General features: G+C 41.0%; 1 protein-coding gene across 7 annotated transcripts in view; it reads left to right on the forward strand.

The window, feature by feature from the left end:
- LOC308253051 (cyclin-Y-like protein 1) overlaps positions 1-19,788 on the forward strand; it is a 143,267-nt gene that overhangs the window by 57,922 nt on the left and 65,557 nt on the right. The window contains exons 1-4 of one of the 7 annotated variants that reach the window (XM_080678079.1): positions 5,796-5,836; positions 6,185-6,318; positions 11,669-11,831; positions 19,083-19,195. The exons of 2 other annotated variants lie outside the window; for them this stretch is intronic. In XM_080678079.1, coding sequence (XP_080534205.1) covers positions 6,218-6,318; positions 11,669-11,831; positions 19,083-19,166 — 348 coding nt within the window. In that variant the 5' untranslated portion in view covers positions 5,796-5,836; positions 6,185-6,217 and the 3' untranslated portion in view covers positions 19,167-19,195. Of the gene's footprint in view, positions 1-5,795; positions 5,837-6,184; positions 6,319-11,668; positions 11,832-12,974; positions 13,098-19,082; positions 19,196-19,788 lie in introns of those variants that run through there. 4 more of the 7 variants (XM_080678078.1, XM_080678081.1, XM_080678080.1 and 1 more) reach the window with 4 other exon arrangements.

The raw sequence follows: 19,788 nt of genomic DNA on the forward strand, positions 1-19,788 counted from the left end.
GGGCCCTTTACAAGTGGAAAGGTAGTAACATTTCTTTAGGAGTCCTTTGCTAAGATGTCCATTCATTCTTGTGACCAAAAATTGGACTGGAAATTCACATGGCAAAGTAGGCAACAGAAGTATCTCATTTGCAACTGTAACTTGGTCTCTGGCTTTGGCTGGCCAAGCAGTCTCCATCGAACCCAAGAATAAAAGGCATGTCAAAAACAGATGAAAGTTTAAGTTCTTATTATAGCACTTAAACCCTGGAATAAAATCAAAGGCCAGTGTTGTACTTTTGCAGGTTTACTTAGAAAGACTTGTAATTTATGCTGAGATCAACATTTGCCCCACTAACTGGAAAAGAATTATTTTGGGAGCTATTCTTCTTGCCTCCAAGTATTTGCAGGACCGGGCTATAAGGAATGCAGACTTCTGCCAAATCTTCGAGGGCATTACAGTCAAGGACATGTGAGTTAGCAAGGTTTTTGTGAACTTTCTTACCATTTTCCAATAACTTATTTGCTCCAATAAAGTTTACATATTAAGAAATATTTTTAAAGGTTACATTATGCAGAGAACTGAACTAGGCATAAAATTACATATATTTTTAATCTACATTTACTTTAACAATTCATATTCCTCATTAATATTAGGTCTTTATGTATTATTGTTATAATAATCTGTGATAATTTGAAATGTATTTCTCTGGTGGTTATTGGCAACCATTGTACAAACTCACTTCTGAGAACAACAGTACTTTAAATATATTTATGGCTTTCTTAAAGCAGTCTGGCTACCAGTTCCAGTCCTTTTTCCCCCTCTTTTTTATTATTTATTTGTTTCAATAAGACTTTTCACTCAATATTATTTTGTATTAGTCTCAGGTGTACAGCATGGTGGTTAGAAAATCATACACTTTACAAAGTGTTTTCCCCAATATTTTCAGTACAACTTGGCACCATACATGGTTATTACAATGTTATTGACTATATTTCCTATGGTTTAATTTGCATCCCCATGACTATTTTATAACCAATCTGTACTTCTCAGTACCTTCACCTTTTTCACCCAGTCCCCCACCCTCTTCCCCTCTGGAAGCCATCAGTCTGTTCTCTGTATCTATGAGTTTGCTTCTGTTTTGTATGTTCATTTATACTGTTCTTTAGAGTCCACATATAAGTGAAATGATATAGTATTTGTACTTCTCTGACTTAGTTCACTTAGCATAATACCCTGTAGGTCCATCTGTGTTGTCACAAATTGCAAGATTTAATTCTTTTTTATGGCTGAGTAATATTCCACCACTTTTTAATCCATTCATCTATTGATTGCCACTTGGGTTGCTTCCATAGCTTGGCTATTGTAAGTAATACTGCAGTGAACACAGGGGTGCATATATTTTTTTGAATTATGTTTTGGGCTTCTTCGGATATATACCCAGAAGTGGAATCACTGAGTCATAAGGCAGTTCCATTTTTAATTTCTTAAAGAAACGCCATACTGTTTTCCATAGTGGCTATACCAATCTACATTCCCACCAAAAGTGCATGAAGGTTCCTTTTTCTACACATTCTCACCAACACTTGCTGTTTGTTGATTTATTGATGGTAGCCATTCTGACAGGTGTGAGGTGATATCTCATTGTGGTTTTAATTTGCATTTCTTGGATGATCAGTGATGTTAAACATCTTTTCATATGTCTGTTGGTCATCTGTATGTCTGCTTTGGAGAAGTTGAGGTTCCCTGCCCATTTTTTAATTGGATTGTTTGTTTATAGGTGTTGAGTTGTATAAGTTTTAATTTGTAAAAAATGTTTACAAGATTTTTATTAATTGAACTAGAGGCCCAATGCACGAAGATTCATGCAAGAATGGGCCTTCCTTCCCCTGGCTGCCAGCACCGTCTTCCCTCCGGCCAGAGCCGCCTTTCCACCTTCCCACATTGCCCAGAGGCCCAGAGCAGCTGGGGCAGTGCGGAAAGCCTGTGTCGTCACCATGGCGACAACACAAGCATCCCGCCCATCCCCAGGCCACTTGGTGCCTGTGTATGCAAATTAACCCACCATCTTTATTGGGTTAATTTGCATACTCACTCCTGATTGGCTGGTGGGTGTCGCAAAGGTATGGTCAACTTGCATCTTACTCTTTTATTAGTGTAGATTATTATTATTTTTTTAGAGAGAGAGGAAGGAAGGGAGAGGGAGAGAGAGAGAAACATCAATGTGAGAGTAAAACACTGTTTGGCTGCCTCCTGCACACCCCCTACCATGCCAGGATCGAGCCTGCTACCCTGGCATGAGTTGTGTAAGTTTTTTATAAATTTTGAATATTAATCTCTTATATTATTGTCAAACTAGAGGCCCGGTGCACGAAATTCATGCATGGAGGCGTGTGTCCCTCAGCCCAGCCTGCACCCTCTCCAATCTGGGACCCCTCGAGTGATGTCCGACTGCCTGTTTAAGCCCAATCCTGGTGGGATCAGGCCTAAACGGGCAGTCGGACATCCCTCTCACAATCCAGGACTGCTGGCTCCCAACTGCTTGCCTGCCTGCCTTCCTGATTGCCCCTAACCGCTTCTGCCTTCCAGCCTGATCACCCCCTAACCACTCCCCTGCCAGCCTGATTGATGCCTAACTGCTCCCCTGCCAGCCTGTTTGCCCTTAACTGCTCTCCCCTGCAGGCCTTGTCCCCCCCAACTGCCCTCCCCTGCAGGCCTGGTTACCCCTAACTGCCCTCCCCTGCAGGCCTGGGTCCCTCCCAACTGCCTTTCCCTGCAGGCCTGGTCGCCCACAACTGCACTCCCTTGCAGGCCTGGTCCTTCCCAACTGCCCTCCCCTGCTGGCCATCTTGTGGTGGCCATCTTGTATCCACATGGGGGCAGGATCTTTGACCACATGGGGGCAGCCATATTGTGTGTTGGAGTGATGGTCAATCTGCATATTATTCTTTTATTAGATAGGATAGAGGCCTGGTGCACGGGTGGGGGCCAGCTGGTTTGCCCTGAAGGGTGTCCCGGATCAGGGTGGGGATTCCCTTGGGGCGTGGGGTGGCCTGGGCGAGGGGCCTGTGGTGGTTTGCAGGCCGGCCACGCCCCCTGGCGACCCATCAGTGGGTTGTCTTTTTATTTTGTTGATGTTCTCCTTTGCTAAAACTTTTTAGTTTGATGGACTCCAGTTTGTTTATTTTTTCTTTTGTTACACTTGCTTGAGATTCTCTATAAAAATATATATATATATTACTAAGGGAAATGTTTAAGATTTTACTGCTTTATGTTTTCTTCTAGGAGTTTTATGGTTTTGAATCTTACATTTAAGTTAATAATCCATTTTGAGTTTATTCTTGCATATGGTGTAAGAAGGTGGTCTAGTTTCATTTTTTGTATGTATCTGTCCAAATTACCCAATGCCATTTATTGAATACACTGTCTTTACCCCATTATATGACCTTCTCTCCTTTGTCAAATATTAATTGACCATGTAGGTGTGGGTTTATTTCTGAGCTTTCTATTCTCTTCCATTTATCTACATGTCTGTTTTTATGCCAGTATCATGCTGTTTTGATTACTTTAACCTTGTAGTGTAGTTTGATATCAGATAGTGTGATACCTCCATCCTTGTTCTTTTTTCTTGAGATTGCTGTGAGTATTCGGTGTCTTTTAGGTTCCATATAAAATTTTGGATTATTGTTCTATTTCTGTAAAATACACCATTGGTATCTTGATAGGAATTGCATTGCATCTATAGATTGCTTTGGGTAGTATGTACATTTTAAAGGTGCTCATTCTTCCTATCCATGAGCATGGTATATGCTTCCATTTATATATATCTTCTTCAGTTTTTTTTCTTCAGTGTCTTATGATTTTCTGAGTACAGGTCTTTTACCTCCTTGGTTAAATTTACTCCTAGGTATTTTGGTGGGTATTTTTTTATGCAATTGTATATGGGATTGTTTTTTAGTTTCCCTTTCTTTATTTTTAATCTTTATTGTTGAAAGTGTTACATATATCCCCTTTTTTCCCCTTTGACCCTTCTAGCCCACCCCTTCCCCCCACCCCAGGCCTTCACTACCCTATTGTCTGTGTCCATGGGTTATGCTTATGTACATATACATTCTTTGGTTGATCTCTTCCCACACCCCCACCTTCCCCTACCTTCCCTCTGAGATTCCACTGTCTTTTCCATGCTTCTATGTCTTTGGATCAATTTTGTTCATCCGTTTATTTTGTTCATTAGATTCCACTTATGAGTGAAATCAGTGGTACTTGTCTTTCCCTGACTGGCTTATTTTGCTTAGCATAATGCTCTCCAAGTCCCTCCTTGCTATCTTAAAGGGTAAGAGATCCTTCTCTTTTACTAATAATTCATTATCTATAATAATAAAAGCATAATATGCTAATTAGAATGGACGTCCTCCCGGACAAAGCTGGGGCTGCGAGGTGAAGCCTGGGTCCTGGGTGCTGGAGGGAAGCTGGTGCTGGCAGCTGGGGGAAGGAAGGCCTACTCTTGCATGAATTTTGCACATCAGGCCTCTAGTTATTGTATAAAAATGCAACTGATTTCTGATTGATTTTGTATCCTGCTACTTTACTGAGTTCATTTATCAGTTGTAGTAGGTTTTTGGTGGAATCCCTAGGGTTCTCTATACACAGTATCATGTCATCTGCAAATAATGCCAGTTTTGCTTCTTCCTTTCCAATTTGATTGCCTTTTATTTTTTTCTTATTGTGTGATTGCTGCAACTAGAACTTTCAGTACTATTTCGAATAAGAGTGATGAAAGTGGATATCCCTGTCTTGTTCCTGATCTTAAGGGAAACTATTTGAGTTTTTCTTCATTGAATATGATGTTATCTGTGTGTCTGTCATGTATAGTCTTTAATATGTTGTGATATGCTCCATCTATTTCCATTTTACTGAGAGTTTTTTATCACAAATCGATTGTGGATTTTGTCAAATTCTTTTCTGCATCTATTGATATGATCATATGGTTTTTATCTTTCATTTTGTTTATATGGTGTAGCATGTTAATTGATTTGCAGGTATTGTGCCAACCATACATCCCAGGAATAAATTTCATTTGATCATGGTGTATGATCTTTTTAATGTATTCCTGAATTCGGTTTGCTAACATTTTGTTGAAGATTTCTGCATCTGTGTTCATCAAGGATATTGTATTTTAATTTTCTTTCCTTGTAGTGTTTTGATCCGGTTTTGGAATTAGAATAATGCTGGCCTCTTAAAATAAGCTTGGGAGTTTTCAGTCCTCTTAAACTTTTTGGAATAGTTTGGGGACTGCTGTTAGTTCTTCTTGAATGTTTAGTAAAATTTGCCTGTGATGTCATTATGTCCAGGCCTTTTGTTTGTTGGAAGTTTTTTATTACAGCTTAGATTTCATTAGCTGTAATCAGTCTGTTCAGATTTTCTGTATCTTTTTTATTCAGCTTTGGAAGATTGTCTGTTTCTAGGAATTTACCCATTTCTTCCAGATTGTCTAATTTGGAATATAGTTGTTCATAATGTTTTCTTATAATCCTTTGTATTCCTGTGGTGTCAGTTCTTCCTTCTCCTGTTTCTTTTGTCTGTTTTTTTCATACTCCTCTTTTACCTCTGTTTTCATTTATTTGGGCTCTCTTTTTCTTAATGAGTCTGGTTAAAGGTTTATCAGTCTTGTTAGTTTTTTTCAAATACCCAGATCTTGGTTTATTGATCTTTTGTATTGTCGTTTTATTTTTATTTTTATTTCCACTCTGGTCTTTATTATTTCCTTCCTTCTGCTCACTGGGCATTGTTTATTGTTCTTTTTCTCATTCTTTTAGGTGAAAGGTTGAATTGTTTGAGATTTTTCTTGTTTCTTGAGGTAAGTTTGTAATGCTGTGAATTTCCCTCTTAAGTCTGCTTTTGATATGTTGAATAGATTATGTATTTACATTTTCGTTTGTCTCAATGTATCTTTTGATTTCTTTCTTGATCTCATTTTTAACCCATTTATTGTTAGTTACATGTTATCTAGCCTCCATGCATTTGTGTGTTTTTCCGTTTATTTTGTAATTGACTTCTAGTATGATACCCTGTGGTCAGGAAAAATGCTTGATATGATTTAAGGTTTCTTAAGTTTATTGACATTTGTTTTGTGTTCTAATATGTAATTTATGGTAGAAAGTATTCTATGTGCACTTGAAAATAATGTATATTCTGCTTCTTTGAGGCTAAATGCTCTGAAGCTATCAATTAAATCCATATGGTCACCTGGCCAGAGCATCGACCCATGAACCAAGAGGTCCTGGTTCAATTCCTAGTCAGGGCACATGCCCATATTGCCGGCTCAATCCCCAATAGGCGGTGAGTAGGAGGCAGTGGGTCAATGTTTCTTTCTCGTCGATGTTTCTATCTCTCTATTCTTCTCCTTCCCCCTCTCTCTAAAATCAATAAGAACATATATATTTTTTAAGTTTTTAAAAATCCATATGGTCTAGTGTATCATTTAAGGATGCTCTTCTTGTTAATTTTCTGTCTGGAAGATCTACCCATTGATGTTAGTGGGGTGTTAAACTTCCCTATGATGACTGTATTACTGTGTCTTTCTCTATGTCCATCAGAATTTACTTTATATATTTAGGTGCTCCTCTGTTGGGTGCATAAATGTTTACAATGGTTATATCCTTGTAGTGTATGAGCTGCTGAGCAGGAGCTTACCACATGAAACAGAATTCGCCTCAGTAGGGTCTGGTGCCCAGGATCTCCCTTTTGGATGTGCCACTTGTGAAGTTAATTGGGTCCTTGGACATTGTCTGAAACTGGCCACTGAGTGCGTTGGTTCTGAAGTCTCTTGGGAGGAACTCCGTGTAGGTCAGTGTCAGACACTGTCCAGTGCCTGTGACTGGCCCTGGGAAATCATCTTGGAGCTACAGAGCAGTCCACAGTTTGTGGCTGGCCATGGTTTGATTGGTATGCATGCGAAGGCCAAGCTGCTCACCAAGGATACCTTCCACCGAGTTTTGGTGCAGGTCAGCAAAGGCCCAAAAGGCAGGAGAAGGTCTGCTTTCGAGATCTGCTTTCTCCTGCTTCCACCTGTAGGCTGCCTGTTAGGCTCAGTCATTGAAAGAGCCTCTAGCGGTACCAAGTTGGGTTAGGTAGGTACTAAGTGAGTCATCAGGTATAGATGAGTGGTGTTCATTGGACTGATACATTTTCAAACTTGGTGCCAGTGCTGAGTCTCAGGCCACTCAGAAAAAATTCTCAGGGTGCACCAAGGCCAGCTGCCAAATGCTGGGTGCCCACAGACCTTTATGGTATGCTGGGGTCTCAGGGAATCATCTTGGGGTCAAGCAGCAGAGTTTAGGCTAAAACAGACCAAGAGTTGGCCATGTGAAGGGATGGCTCTGCACCAGTTGGGTATGCAAGGGAAAATTGGCCCCTGACGTAGAGCCCCAGAACCCAGTCTCTGACATACCCTGAATCTGCTGGACCTCTACACCCTGGGCCTAGGTAGCTGAATTTTCCATAAGGTATGAGCACCACAGGGTAGGAAGACAGAGAGTTGGGAAGGTGGGGCTAGCGCATTCCCTGAGGCAAATGTCATAGAAGAGTCCTCAACCCAAGAAAGATGACATGTGTGGGCAGTGTGGAAGAGGGACTCGGCACAGAGATCCTGGCAGCTGTCCCTTCGCTCTCTCCCCAGAGCCACACAATCCAGTCTCTTCTCACTAGTCCACTCTAAGCCACCCTCCCTCTGTCTAAGCTCAGAGTAAATGGCCACAAACAAGATTTTGTGTGCTGGCTCTTTAAGAGGGCACCTGGATTTCTAGCAGATTCCTATCTATCTCCTGTCTCTCCCTGGAAGACAGATCCCTGCTTATTTTCACAGCCAGACATTTTGTGGGCTCCTCTTCCCAGCTCTGATGTTCTGCTCTGGGTAGCTTGGCATGGGGCTGAGCCCCTCGATTTTAAGAAGGGACCTTTGTAGCTGAGATATCCCTATGGATTCTCAGACACTGCATGTGGGTGCCGGGGCCAGCTCTTCCTACCAGTGTCAATATGGCTTCTTCATAAATCCTAGGTTATAAGAAATCTGTTCAGGTAGTCGTCAGTTGGTTATTCAGGTTGAATGTTCTGTATTTTAGTTGCAATTCCAGTTTGGTCCTGGGGAGAGGTGAGTATAACTTTTACCTATTCTGCCACCATTTTGGATCCCACCCAGTGTTCTTCTGTTGTTTCCAGTCCATTTTTAAGGGGCATACATCTGGCCTTTGAAATAAGTTTTTGGCCACTGTTATGGTCTTAGGGCCTCTAGACTATTGAGGGTGGGGGAGGGGGGTGGTTATAGCTTAAATCTGAATCACACCATGTATATTTGCATTTACTGGTCTTTTCCTCCTTTTTATCTAAAGTCATGTTGTTAAAGAAACCATGGTAGAAAATTAACCACATATAAAGGTTTCAGATCCCTGTGCTCGCTCCTGCTTTTTAAAAAGCATTACACATGTTTGAAAGTTGGTCTGATGATTTAGGAAGCTCCGACCTCTCAGACAGGCGGAGAAGTTTAAGTTCTTCACATAATAGTGTAAACTGAAGAGTCACCGTTATCTTGCTGGTGGCCATTAGCAAACGATGTGACAGCAAATAATAAACTTGAAACAAATGGAAGTACTTTTGGAAGTCGAGGAAGCTGAAGTGACTTTGACACCACTGTCATGAGTCTTCAGACTGGTCCCTTGGAGGAAGTATAATTTGTACTCATGAACACTGGCCCTGCCATTATGGCAACTGAAATTTTCTCAAAACCTGCACCTCAACTGGTGGGGCTCTGGTTCTAGTTATAACATCAGAGAACATGCAGAGAAATGTGTGAGTTTACATAGATGTGAACCCTAGGGGGAATGGTGGCAGTGTCTAGCCATAGACTACTTGTAAAGAATGCTTTGTGTGTATGAACAGAGAAATACCAGGAGCTATGTTTATAATAGGCCGCTTTTATTTATGATCTTTGGAAACTGGAAGGTATTATAACAATGCTTATTGTACATTGGTGTCAAGGCCCTGCTGCTGACTACTATTTGTAATGTTCTCTTTTGAATCTAAATTGAAAAATTGGTGTCTTATCAGCTTTTCCTTAAAACGTTCCTACATCTATGTGTCTTTTTAGACTATTATTTCCCTTCAAAAGAATAAGTTAAACGAGCAGCTGCTGGTCAGAAATTTGTTGTGCTTATAAATGGTATGCCATTCAGCTGTCTCGCCATTGAAAAACCAAAAAAAAAAAACAACCATAAAAATAAACCCAAAAACAAAAAAACCCAGATGATGCATAATCTTTAGACATAAGGCTTTTCTTCCATGATTAAGCCTCTATTAATAGACTGGTAATCCTATGAAGGTACTATATTTCTTCACAATTAACAGGTATTAAGTGAAGAAAATATTAAAAGGATGGTAAAGTGCATTTATTCCTGTAGTAAATTAAGTCCTGTTTAGCTGATTATCAAAACATTATCTGATTTACATTTCTATACGCTTATGGTCATATGAACAGGAAATTAATTTTGGAAGTAGGTTTAAAGTTTAACAAGTGAGAAAACCTCATCTCTGCTTATATTCTGACTCCTCTCCATGCAGGAGAACATCAGACTTTTGTTGACCTATCCAATGAATAAAATACTAAAACTTTAAAACTAAGAAACCAAATATGTTTAAAAACCCTCTCATGTTTGTTCAGGTAGTTACCATTTTATTAACTAACTCTATCAAAGGATGCCTGGAAGTAGTACAATTTACTAATTTTATTTAACTACTTGGCAAATGACAACAGTATGGTCACATAGCAAAGGACTGCCCCCAAATTTCCTTTCCCAATTTATTGAACTCACCCCTTCTGTTCTGGCAAGGATCAGGGGATGCTGAACGTCTTGGGATGCATTCCCAACAGGGGAGAATTCTTGAGTCTAACTCCCATGCTCTATTAGTCCAGTCAAGACATCTATCTTTAATCTTTCTGCCTTCCAAAGTTTTAAAAGTTCATCCAGTTCTGTCATAATGACAATTTCTCACCCCAGTAAGATTAAAGTGAACAGAAGCTTGCATATGCTCTTTGACATTAGCCCCATTCCGGGGGGGGGGGGGGGGCGGGGAGAGAGGTGCGGGAAGGTCCCTTTCCCACGGAATGTGGCATATTTATTTATTTATTTACTTACTTACTTACTAGAGGCCCAGTGCATGAAATTCATGCATGGGTGGGGGTGGGGTCCCTCAGCCCGGCCTGCACCCTTTCCAATCTGGGATCCCTCTCGCAATCCGGGACCACTGGCTCCTAACCGCTCGCCTGCCTGCCTGATGCCCCTAACTGCTCTTCCCTGCTGGCCTGATCACCCTAACTGCTCTCCCCTGCCAGCTTGATCCCCCTAACTGCTCTCCCCTGCTGGCCCAATCCCCCTAACTGCTCTCCACTGCTGGCCTGATTCCCCTAACTGCTCTCCCCTCCTGGCCTGATGCCCCTAACTGCTCTCCCCTGCCAGCTTGATCCCCCTAACTGCTCTCCCCTGCCAGCTTGATCCCCCTAACTGCTCTCCCCTGCCAGCTTGATCCCCCTAACTGCTCTCCCCTGCTGGCCCAATCCCCCTAACTGCTCTCCCCTGCTGACCCGATTCCCCTAACTGCTCTCCACTGCTGGCCTGATCCCCCTAACTTCGTAACTGCTCTCCCTTCCTGGCCTGATTCCCCTAACTGCTCTCCCCTCCTGGCCTGATTCCCCTAACTGCTCTCCCCTCCTGGCCTGATCCCCCTAACTGTCTAACTGCCACCTTCTCCCGTGGTGCCGGCCTTCTCCCTTCTGCCTTCTCCCGAGGTGCCCGCCTTCTCACCTTCTCCCGTGGTGCTGGCCTTCTCCCTAATGCCTTCTCCCAAGGTGCCCGCCTTCTCACCTTCTCCCGCGGTGCTGGCCTTCTCCCTTCTCCTGAGGCACTGGCCTCCTCCCTTCTCCCTTCTGCCTTCTCCCGTGGTGCCTTCTCACGTGGCCTCTGCAAAAGGCACCGTGGTGCTGGACCCACCCTCACAGCCGCCATGGCTGCTGGCCCTTGCAGCCGCTGTGGCTTTGTCTGGAAGGACATCCGGTCTAATTATCGTATTACCCTTTTATTAGTATAGATTTATTAGAGGTGAATCCTTGTTGCCTGGCGTTTCCCCCCTCAGAGATAATAGTGGTGGCTCTCAGTGGATCCATTTGTTGCCATGGTGATGTGCCCACTCCTTTGTTTGGCACATCTCTACTTTAATAAGGCCCTTCCTGTTACTGGCCTGGTGAAAATGTCTGCAAGTTCCTCAGAGCCTAGAAACAGCACACATCATTCCTTCCTTCTGAACACTGGAGTGGGGTCCTGTGAGTGAGCAAGGAGCATGAATCTACAGCTGTACTAATGGGACTTGGATGAATGAGCCCTGAGTCAGCAGCAGGAGTGCACAAGAGAGAGGGAAACTCCTCCCCCTTGCCCAAAACTCAAAGTGCTAGAGGCAAAAGGGACCACAAGCAGCTGTACCTTGTTTGTTGTTTGAACAGTCATGTATTAGTACTGCTAGGTAACCTTTATTTGTTTCAAAACAAAGCTTACAGTCAATGTAGTAGCTTAGAAGGGTAATTTTGAAGATAGCCTCGTTGACTGAAATTGTCCCGTGTTGCTTTTGTGTTTTCCTTCTTCCCCAGAAATGACTTGGAAAGGCAATATTTATATCTACTCCAGTTTCGTCTTAATGTTTCCGCCAGTGTCTATGCCAAATACTATTTTGATCTTCGGTCCTTAGCCAGTGACCACGGACTGCCTGTTGTGTTTGCTCCTCTTCGAAAAGAAAGAGCACAGAACCTAGAGGTACGGCTGCTTTCTGCCAGACATCAAACCAACATCTGTGGATAAGTCATATTATGTAGTGACTAGGAAAATTAAAAAGTTTTTTTAAACTAACACATTGAAGATTTATTAACTCTTTCACATCATATTGCTGGTATCTTTTATGGTTTGAGAATCCCACATTATAAAAAAAAAATTATCTCTTCTGTGACCATGATTCAAAATAATTTAAATCAAATTTAATCTTTGATGGTTTTTTTAAACTGTTCTTTTTTTCTAACCATACATAAATAATGTCTTACAATTGTATCACTAATCATATCTACAAATATAATCTACTTACCACTCTTAACTCAGTTTGTAAATCCATGTCTTTTCTGTATATATCACAGTTCAGTCCCATGAGTTTGTTAGACAAAGCTAACCTGAGAGAACTATACTTAGATTGTAGAATATGTGTTTCAAACACTTGCTGTAGAAAGTACATCGGTTTTTAATGGAAATTGCAAAATATATGGCACAAAGTATATTTATGACTTAACACTTTGGTTCATATGCAACAAAATTATTCACAACTAAAATGGACACTTTTAAAATGTACACTTTCTGTGGTACTTTGGTGGTACTTTAGAGTAAGATGTGTTTCCACCTTAGTTAATGTGCAAGTGAAATAGTAGCTTACGGTGCTTCAGTCATTAGACCTTTCCTACCCTTCAATAAAGTACAGCACATGCCTGTCTCATTAACATCTGCTTAAAGTATATACTAACTAATAAAGAGTGGGTAGAATTCAAATAGCTGAGTAAACACTGATTTTCCCAAGTGTATGTTTATTATATTCAAGGAACCAAGTGTATAGGCAGCAGATGATATTGTTGTTAGGAACCTATCGTGCCATCGTTGAGAAAACCCAAACTTTAAAAAATTCTAAGTTCCCCTTTGCGCTGAAATCTAGTCATAATCCCTAAATGACTTACCTTGGTAAATTAGCATAAAGTAGATCCCAAGGACCTAGCAGTGTAGGCCACAGCTATCCAAAGAAGCAGTAACTATAATTCATGTAAAAAAATGGGACTGTGTGGCTTATCAGTGATGCTTTCTTTGTGAAGGCTGGAACGTTTTTATTTTTAACGTACCTGTGTTTTATCTCATTTCTCCTCCTAGGCCATTTCCAGATATTGTGAAAACAAAAACCTGTGCAGGGTGACTATTAAAAAATCTAGCAGCTGTGATAATTTTACTGATATGCAGCATGCCAATGCCATTTTATCTTAAACTAGAAATGAGGGGTTGTGATATGATGAACCCCTCATCTACAATAATGGAGAAATGTCACCGCTCCTGCTCAAAAACCAACAAAGCTAGTATTTCTCACAAGGGAGAAATGAGGGGTTATAATATTATAAGCCTTTTGTCTACAAGGTGAAGAACTAAAAAAAAAAAAAAAAATCACCTTCCTGCTCAAAAACCAACCAAGTTAGTATTTCCTCTCTTAAAGAAGAAATGAGAGGTTGTAACATCATGAACTTATCTACAAAAATAAGACCTGGAGATATATCACCTTTCCTGCTCAAAAACAAGCAAAGTTGGTATTCTTCTCTTATAAGAAAAAAAATGAAGGCTTATAACTTCATGAACCCTCCTCTGCAAGGGCATGGACTGGAGAAATGTCACCGTTCCTGCTCAAACCCCAGCAAACATTTTCTCTCTTAAGAAAGAAATGAGGTATTGTAGCATCATGAGCCCCTTATCTACAAAAAGAACTGGAAAAATATCAACTTATTGCTCAAAAACCAGCAAAGCTATTATTTAAATTTATTTTTTGAGAGGGAGGAAGGGAGAGAAAGAGAAACATGGATGTGAGAGTGAAACATCAATCAGCTGTCTCCTGCACGCCCCCTACCAGGGATCCCGCACACAACCTGGGCATGTGCCCAAATGGGAATCAAACCTGCAACCCTTCGCTGAACAGGATGACACCCAACTGCTCCTGTTCAAAAACCAACTTACCCACACCAGCCAGGGCTTATTTGCACTCTTAATGAAAAAAACGAGGGCCTGTATCATCATGAGGCCCTCATCTACAAGTACAAGGACTGTAGAAATATTACTTCTACTCAAAACCCAGAAGGTAAGTGTTTCCTGTCTTGAAAGAGAAATTAGGGTTGTATCATTAGGAGCCTTCCATCTACAAAAACAAAAACTGGAGAAATATCACCTCTTTTGCTCAAAAGCTAGCAGTTATTATTTCCGCTCTTAAGGGAGAGAAGAGGGGTTGTAACATATGAGCTGCTCATCTACAGTTACATGAGAAATATCAACTATCCTGCTGGAAAATGAAAAGAGAACCCATTGAATAGGAGAACATATTCACCAATGATACATTCCAAAATATATAAAGTACTCATATAACTCAACACCAGGAAGACAAACCATCCAATTAAAAAATGGGCTAAGGGCCTGAATAGACACTGCTCCAAAAGGGCATACAGGTGGCCAGTAGACAAGAAAAAATGCTCAAGATCACTAATCATCAGAGAAATGCAAATAAAAAATCTCTTAAAAGTGAAATGAATAGTTGTAACATCATGAGCTTCTAATCTAATCCAAAACAAAACAAAACAAACAAAAAAAACCCCTCAAGATATATCACCTTTCCTGCCCTAAAACGAGCTGTTAGTACTCTTATAAAAAATGAAACCTTAGTATTTTTAATTTCTGTTTTGATTATTTTAACTACTACAGGATATTACATTTGTTTATTTTTGCTTACATTTTTGGAGAAAAAGGAAATGTGTCTTTTAAACTTTTTAAAAAGTTCTAGTTAACCTCCTACTTGACATTCTCTTTTGAGCTTTGGTACTCTCATTTAGAAAGTTTAAAGTATATTTCTATATACTAAAGTTTCAAATGCTTTAATGTTTACTTTGATATTGGGGGAAAAAGCGATTTTTTTGACATTAGAAAATTTCTTAAATATTTTTTGTTGTTTTCTAAAGCAAAATGGATACTTTTTTTCATTATGCGTTGTTTCCTTTACTCCAGAACTTTCTGGACATTGTTACTGTACATGAATTATTTTAAAGTAATTTTAATTATGAGCTTTAATTTCAGCTTTTCAGACTTTGAAGATTTCTCTTTGAAAATTAATATGTAACTGGTCTAAAAACTGCCATAATGAACTAGTAAAATGGAGATTTCTGGTGGTACAGAAGCTAGATGAAAGTAGTTGCTGTTCTATTTTTCTTTCCAGGAACTATCTTGCTAGCAGGTGGCTTTTGCTAATTGGTAGTTCCAAGTGCTTATCTTCTCTCTCTCTCTCTCTCTCTCTCTCTCTCTCTCTCTCTCTCTCTCTCTCTCTCTCTCTCTCTCTCTCGTTAAAAGTATTACATATGTCCCTTTTTCCCTCATTGACCCCTTCTAGCCTGCCACTGACCCCTGCCTCAGGCCTTCACCACACTATTGTCTGTGTCCATGGGTTTTGCGTTATAGAAAATATTTGTTCTTAAAAACAAATCATTCTAAGATAGAGCAAGCTAAATGAATACATGCCTACCTCACACAATTTAACTGGGTCACATTCACACAAACTAGCTTTCCTAAAGCATGCTTGAAACCTATATCACTCCTCTTTTGTATCTAAACTTAACCCTGTCTTTCCTCAAATATATTGTTTGCTGTACTACCATTTTCTGTCAAATATTAATTCACTTGTCAACTACTTTTTGTTGTTGTTGTTATTAATCCTCACCCGAGGATTTTTTCCCCCCATTGCTTTTTAGAGAGAGTGGAAGGGAGGGAGGAGGAAGGGAGAAAGAGAGAGAGAGAAACATCTATGTGAAACACATCAACTGGTTGCCTCCTGCATGTGCTCCAACCAGGGCTGGGGAGTGAACCACAACCTATGTATATACCCTTGATTGGGAATTGAACCCATGGTGTGCAGGCCAAGGCTCCAACCACTGAGCATACCGGCCAGGGCACTTGTCAGCTACTTTAAAAAAGATGTTCTCTCTATTCTTTATTACATTCATCCCCCAAAAAACTGTCTTTATTTAATTACTAGAGGCCCGTTGCAGGAAGATTCCTGCAATAGGGCTTCCTGCGGCAGTCTGCTTCCCTCCCTTCTCCCCAGCCCCACTTGCTTGCTTCTCCACAGCTTTGCTCCCTTCTGCAATGCTTGGCTTCCTTCTATGCTGTCTTCAGTCTTCGCTCAACTCCTGGATATGCAAATTAACCGTCATCTTGGTTTGGGTTAATTTGCATACTTGCTCCTGATGGGCTGGTGGGCGTGATTTGATGTTGTAGCGGAGGTACGGTCAATTTGCATATTACTCTTTTATTAGATAGGATAATTAAGCACCAATTTCCTTGAAGACTGAGTTTATGAGCGCTTTCCTTTTCTTTCAGTAAAAGCTCCTCAGTGAAGTAATATTTACACATTTATTTATTTGTTTAGTTTTTTAAAGGGAAACAAACTATTTTAATTGACAGCAATAGGGTTACACTAGCTCCTGTGAATGGGTTTGTTTAAAAGGTGTTCTTTGTTTATAGGTCAGTAGCCCAAGTTTGATCTTGAGAAACATCTCATCACAACTAAAAGTCAATATCTAAAAAGTCAACAGCTAAATGTCAACATCTAAAAGATGTTAACTCACAATATTTGGTTGCTTCATATCTGGCTTCACTGAATTCAAGACATTGCCCCATAGAATTCCTTTCTTTGCCTTCTTGGGGAAGCACTGGCAATTAAGGAATGATTACACTTTATGATTTAGGCCCCCTGGAAGGGATTAAAGTCTGGTGTTAAGCATGAGAACAGAAAGTTTCCAAGAAAGCTTTAAATGGAATGGAAAGATAGCATCCTATCAGGTTCCACCAATCTGCCCCTTTGCCCACATATGAAGCGTCCTCCCACCTACCTTAAGTGTTCCTTGAGGATCCCACCCAGCCAGGCTACTTATGACTGACATGACTACTGCCAGACAGAACAACACAGGTCCCTGCAGACAGGTCAGGACTGTAGAGTCTTATAAATTGAATTGAAGGCCTGCAAACAGGGCAAGTGTCCTCAGGTTTCCCACATTCCCAGTCACCTTTCACTTGGGCCAATTTCTACTTTGACATTAAACTAAAACTTCTGTTTCCCTGGCCAAAAACACATAAAGGAAAACAAAAATAATATAGAGACATTAGGACAGCGTCTATACTACTGTCCTCCACATTCTCCCTTTCACAGATCTCCCTTAATGCATTAACACCATCCCACTGTTGAAAAATGGACTAAGAACTCATACCAAAACACACACACACACACACACACACACACACACACACACACACACACACACACTTTGGTAATGTTTTAATTTACAGATGAGATTAAATAACAGCTGTTTCTTCTAAAGTATCACATATAGAAACGACTATTAGCTGATATTTTTCTCCTTTTATATGCTAATGGCTATTGCACAAGGTTGTATTTATTCTTTACATATATGCAGAAATCTCAATTCCTATCAATATCCTTTATACCTGGTTCTTCAATGTATTGAACTTTATAATTCAGTTCTTTAATTTTTTTCCTGACTGAAGCACTCAAAGATAGTTGTGTTTCTTGTATTAGATAAGACCCCAAGATACAATAACTTTTTAATCCATTATCTTTAACATCGGAGTTTTACTTCTATTTTTTTTTTAATAAACTTGTTTCCATGCATCATGGAAAGAGATTTTCCATTTTCTTCATTTTCATATTATCCTATCTAATAAAAGAGTAATATGCAAATTGACTGTCACTCCAATACACAAGATGGCCGCCCCCTTGTGGTCAAAGATCCTGCCCCCATGTGGATACAAGATGGCCGTCACAAGATGGCCAGCAGGGAAGGGTAGTTGGGAAGGACCAGGCCTGCAAGAAAGGGCAGTTGCGGGGGACCAGACCTTCAGGGGAAGACAGTTGGGGGGGACCTAGGCCTACAGGGGAGAGCAGTTGGGGGGGACCAGGCTGGCAGGGGAGGGCAATTAGGGGTGACCAGGCCAGCAGAGGAGGGCATTTAGGGGCAATCAGGCCGGCTGGGGAGCAGTTAGGCATCGATCAGGCTGGCAGGGGAGTGGTTAGGGGGTGATCAGGCTGGCAGGCAGAAGTGGTTAGGGGCAATCAGGAAGGCAGGCAGGCGAGCAGTTGGGAGCCAGCATTCCTGGATTGTGAGAGGGATGTCCAACTGCCCATTTAGGCCCGATCCAATGGGATTGGTCCTAAATGCACAGTCAGACATCCCTTGAGGGGAACCAGATTGAAGAGGGTGCAGGCTGGGCTGAGGGACACACACTCCCATGCACGAATTTGGTGCACTGAGCCTCTAGTTGAGACATAATAGTCATAATTATTAACAAGAGGCCTATTGAACGAAGATTCGTGCAATAGGCCTTTCTTCCCCTGGCTGCCACCACTGGTTTTCCTCCAGCACCCAGGACCCAAGCCTTTGCTTCTGGCTGGAGCCTGCAGTCTTCACTCCCGGTCCGGAGCCAAGCCTTCAGTCTTCGCTCCCCTGCAGTCTTTGCTCCTGGGCCAGAGCCAAGCCTGCAGTCTTCGCTCCTGGGTCGGGAGAAAAGCCTGCAGTTTCGCTCCCAGGCCGGAGCCAAGCCTGCAGTCTTCACTCCCCTGCAGTCTTCATTCCCAGCCCCTCCTTCAGCTGTGGCCAGGGCGGGCAGGAAGCTTGGCTTTCTCCATCATCGGGGGCAACCCAAGCCTCCTGCTCACTCCAGCTCCGTGGCCGCCACCATCTTTGTTGGGTTAATTTGCATACTCACTCCTGATTGGCCAATGTGCGTAGCAGAGTGATGGTCAATTTGAATGTTTCTCTTTTATTAGTGTAGATATTATCTCTTTATACTTTGAGTACAGTGCCTTGACCTGGAAGAGGGAGGAGGGAAATGAAGAAACGTGGCATTAGCTTTACACATTAAAACAAATTTTATCCTCTTTCTTTTCATCTCTTCCTTTCTTCTCAGCTCAGGGCCAGGGACTGATGGAGATCAGTGGAGGAACTGAGTGAGGGTGGGTGTTTAGAATAACTCAGGTCAGTGGGGGAAAAGTAGGCATAAGCAATTAGCATTACTCAATCCAAATCTTTCTGTTGGCAGTCTTCCCCACTTCAAATTCTTCTTACATGCTTTATTTTCAGTGAACATTGTAGTCATTTTAATAGTTTGATATTTAGAAATGAAATTAATTTCACATTTGTCATATTTTAAAATCTGTATTTGCAGCCTTTTCAACCTTATGGTTTCAATCTGATCCTTATTGTCGACTTTTGGGAAACCAATATAATAGCCTCCATGATCCACATTTAAGAGCATACCATTCATGCAAAGATATCCAGAAGAGATTAAAGGAAGGAGGCTACACCACCAGCAGTAATGAAGTGGGTTGAAGATTACTTCGTTTTAATCATTGAAGACTTGATATAAGCTTGCTCCTATATCTCACTGGAGTAGGGATGGGTTTCACCTTTAACTTGGTCATGAGAGATACTTAATGGGGAATACTATAAATTACTTAGTATTTCGGGTCAAGGGAAATCAGAAGATAGTTGTTTTTAAATGATGCTACTTCTTCCATCATTTTTTATTTGTAATATCAAAAGATGATAAAATAATTTGAAGATATAAAGATAATTTTCCAACTGTACCATAGTTCTCTGTCTCCAATGGTTCTATATGCTTGTCAAGGATTATGTCCTATGAAATTTTTAAAAATTTGAGGCAAAATTAGCCTGATAGAATCTTTTTTATATATAATCTAGTTTTTTGTTTGTTTTTTATTGATTTCAGGGTGGAAGGGAGAGGGAGAGAGATAGAAACATCAATGATGAGAGAGAATAATCAATCAGCTGCCTCCTACATGCCCCCCACTGGAGATCAAGCCTACAACTCAGGCATGTGCCCTGACCAGGAATCGAACCATGACCTCCTG

Source organism: Plecotus auritus (genome assembly GCF_963455305.1).
Source record: "Plecotus auritus genome assembly, chromosome: 1".
NCBI classification, from domain to species: domain Eukaryota; kingdom Metazoa; phylum Chordata; class Mammalia; order Chiroptera; family Vespertilionidae; genus Plecotus; species Plecotus auritus.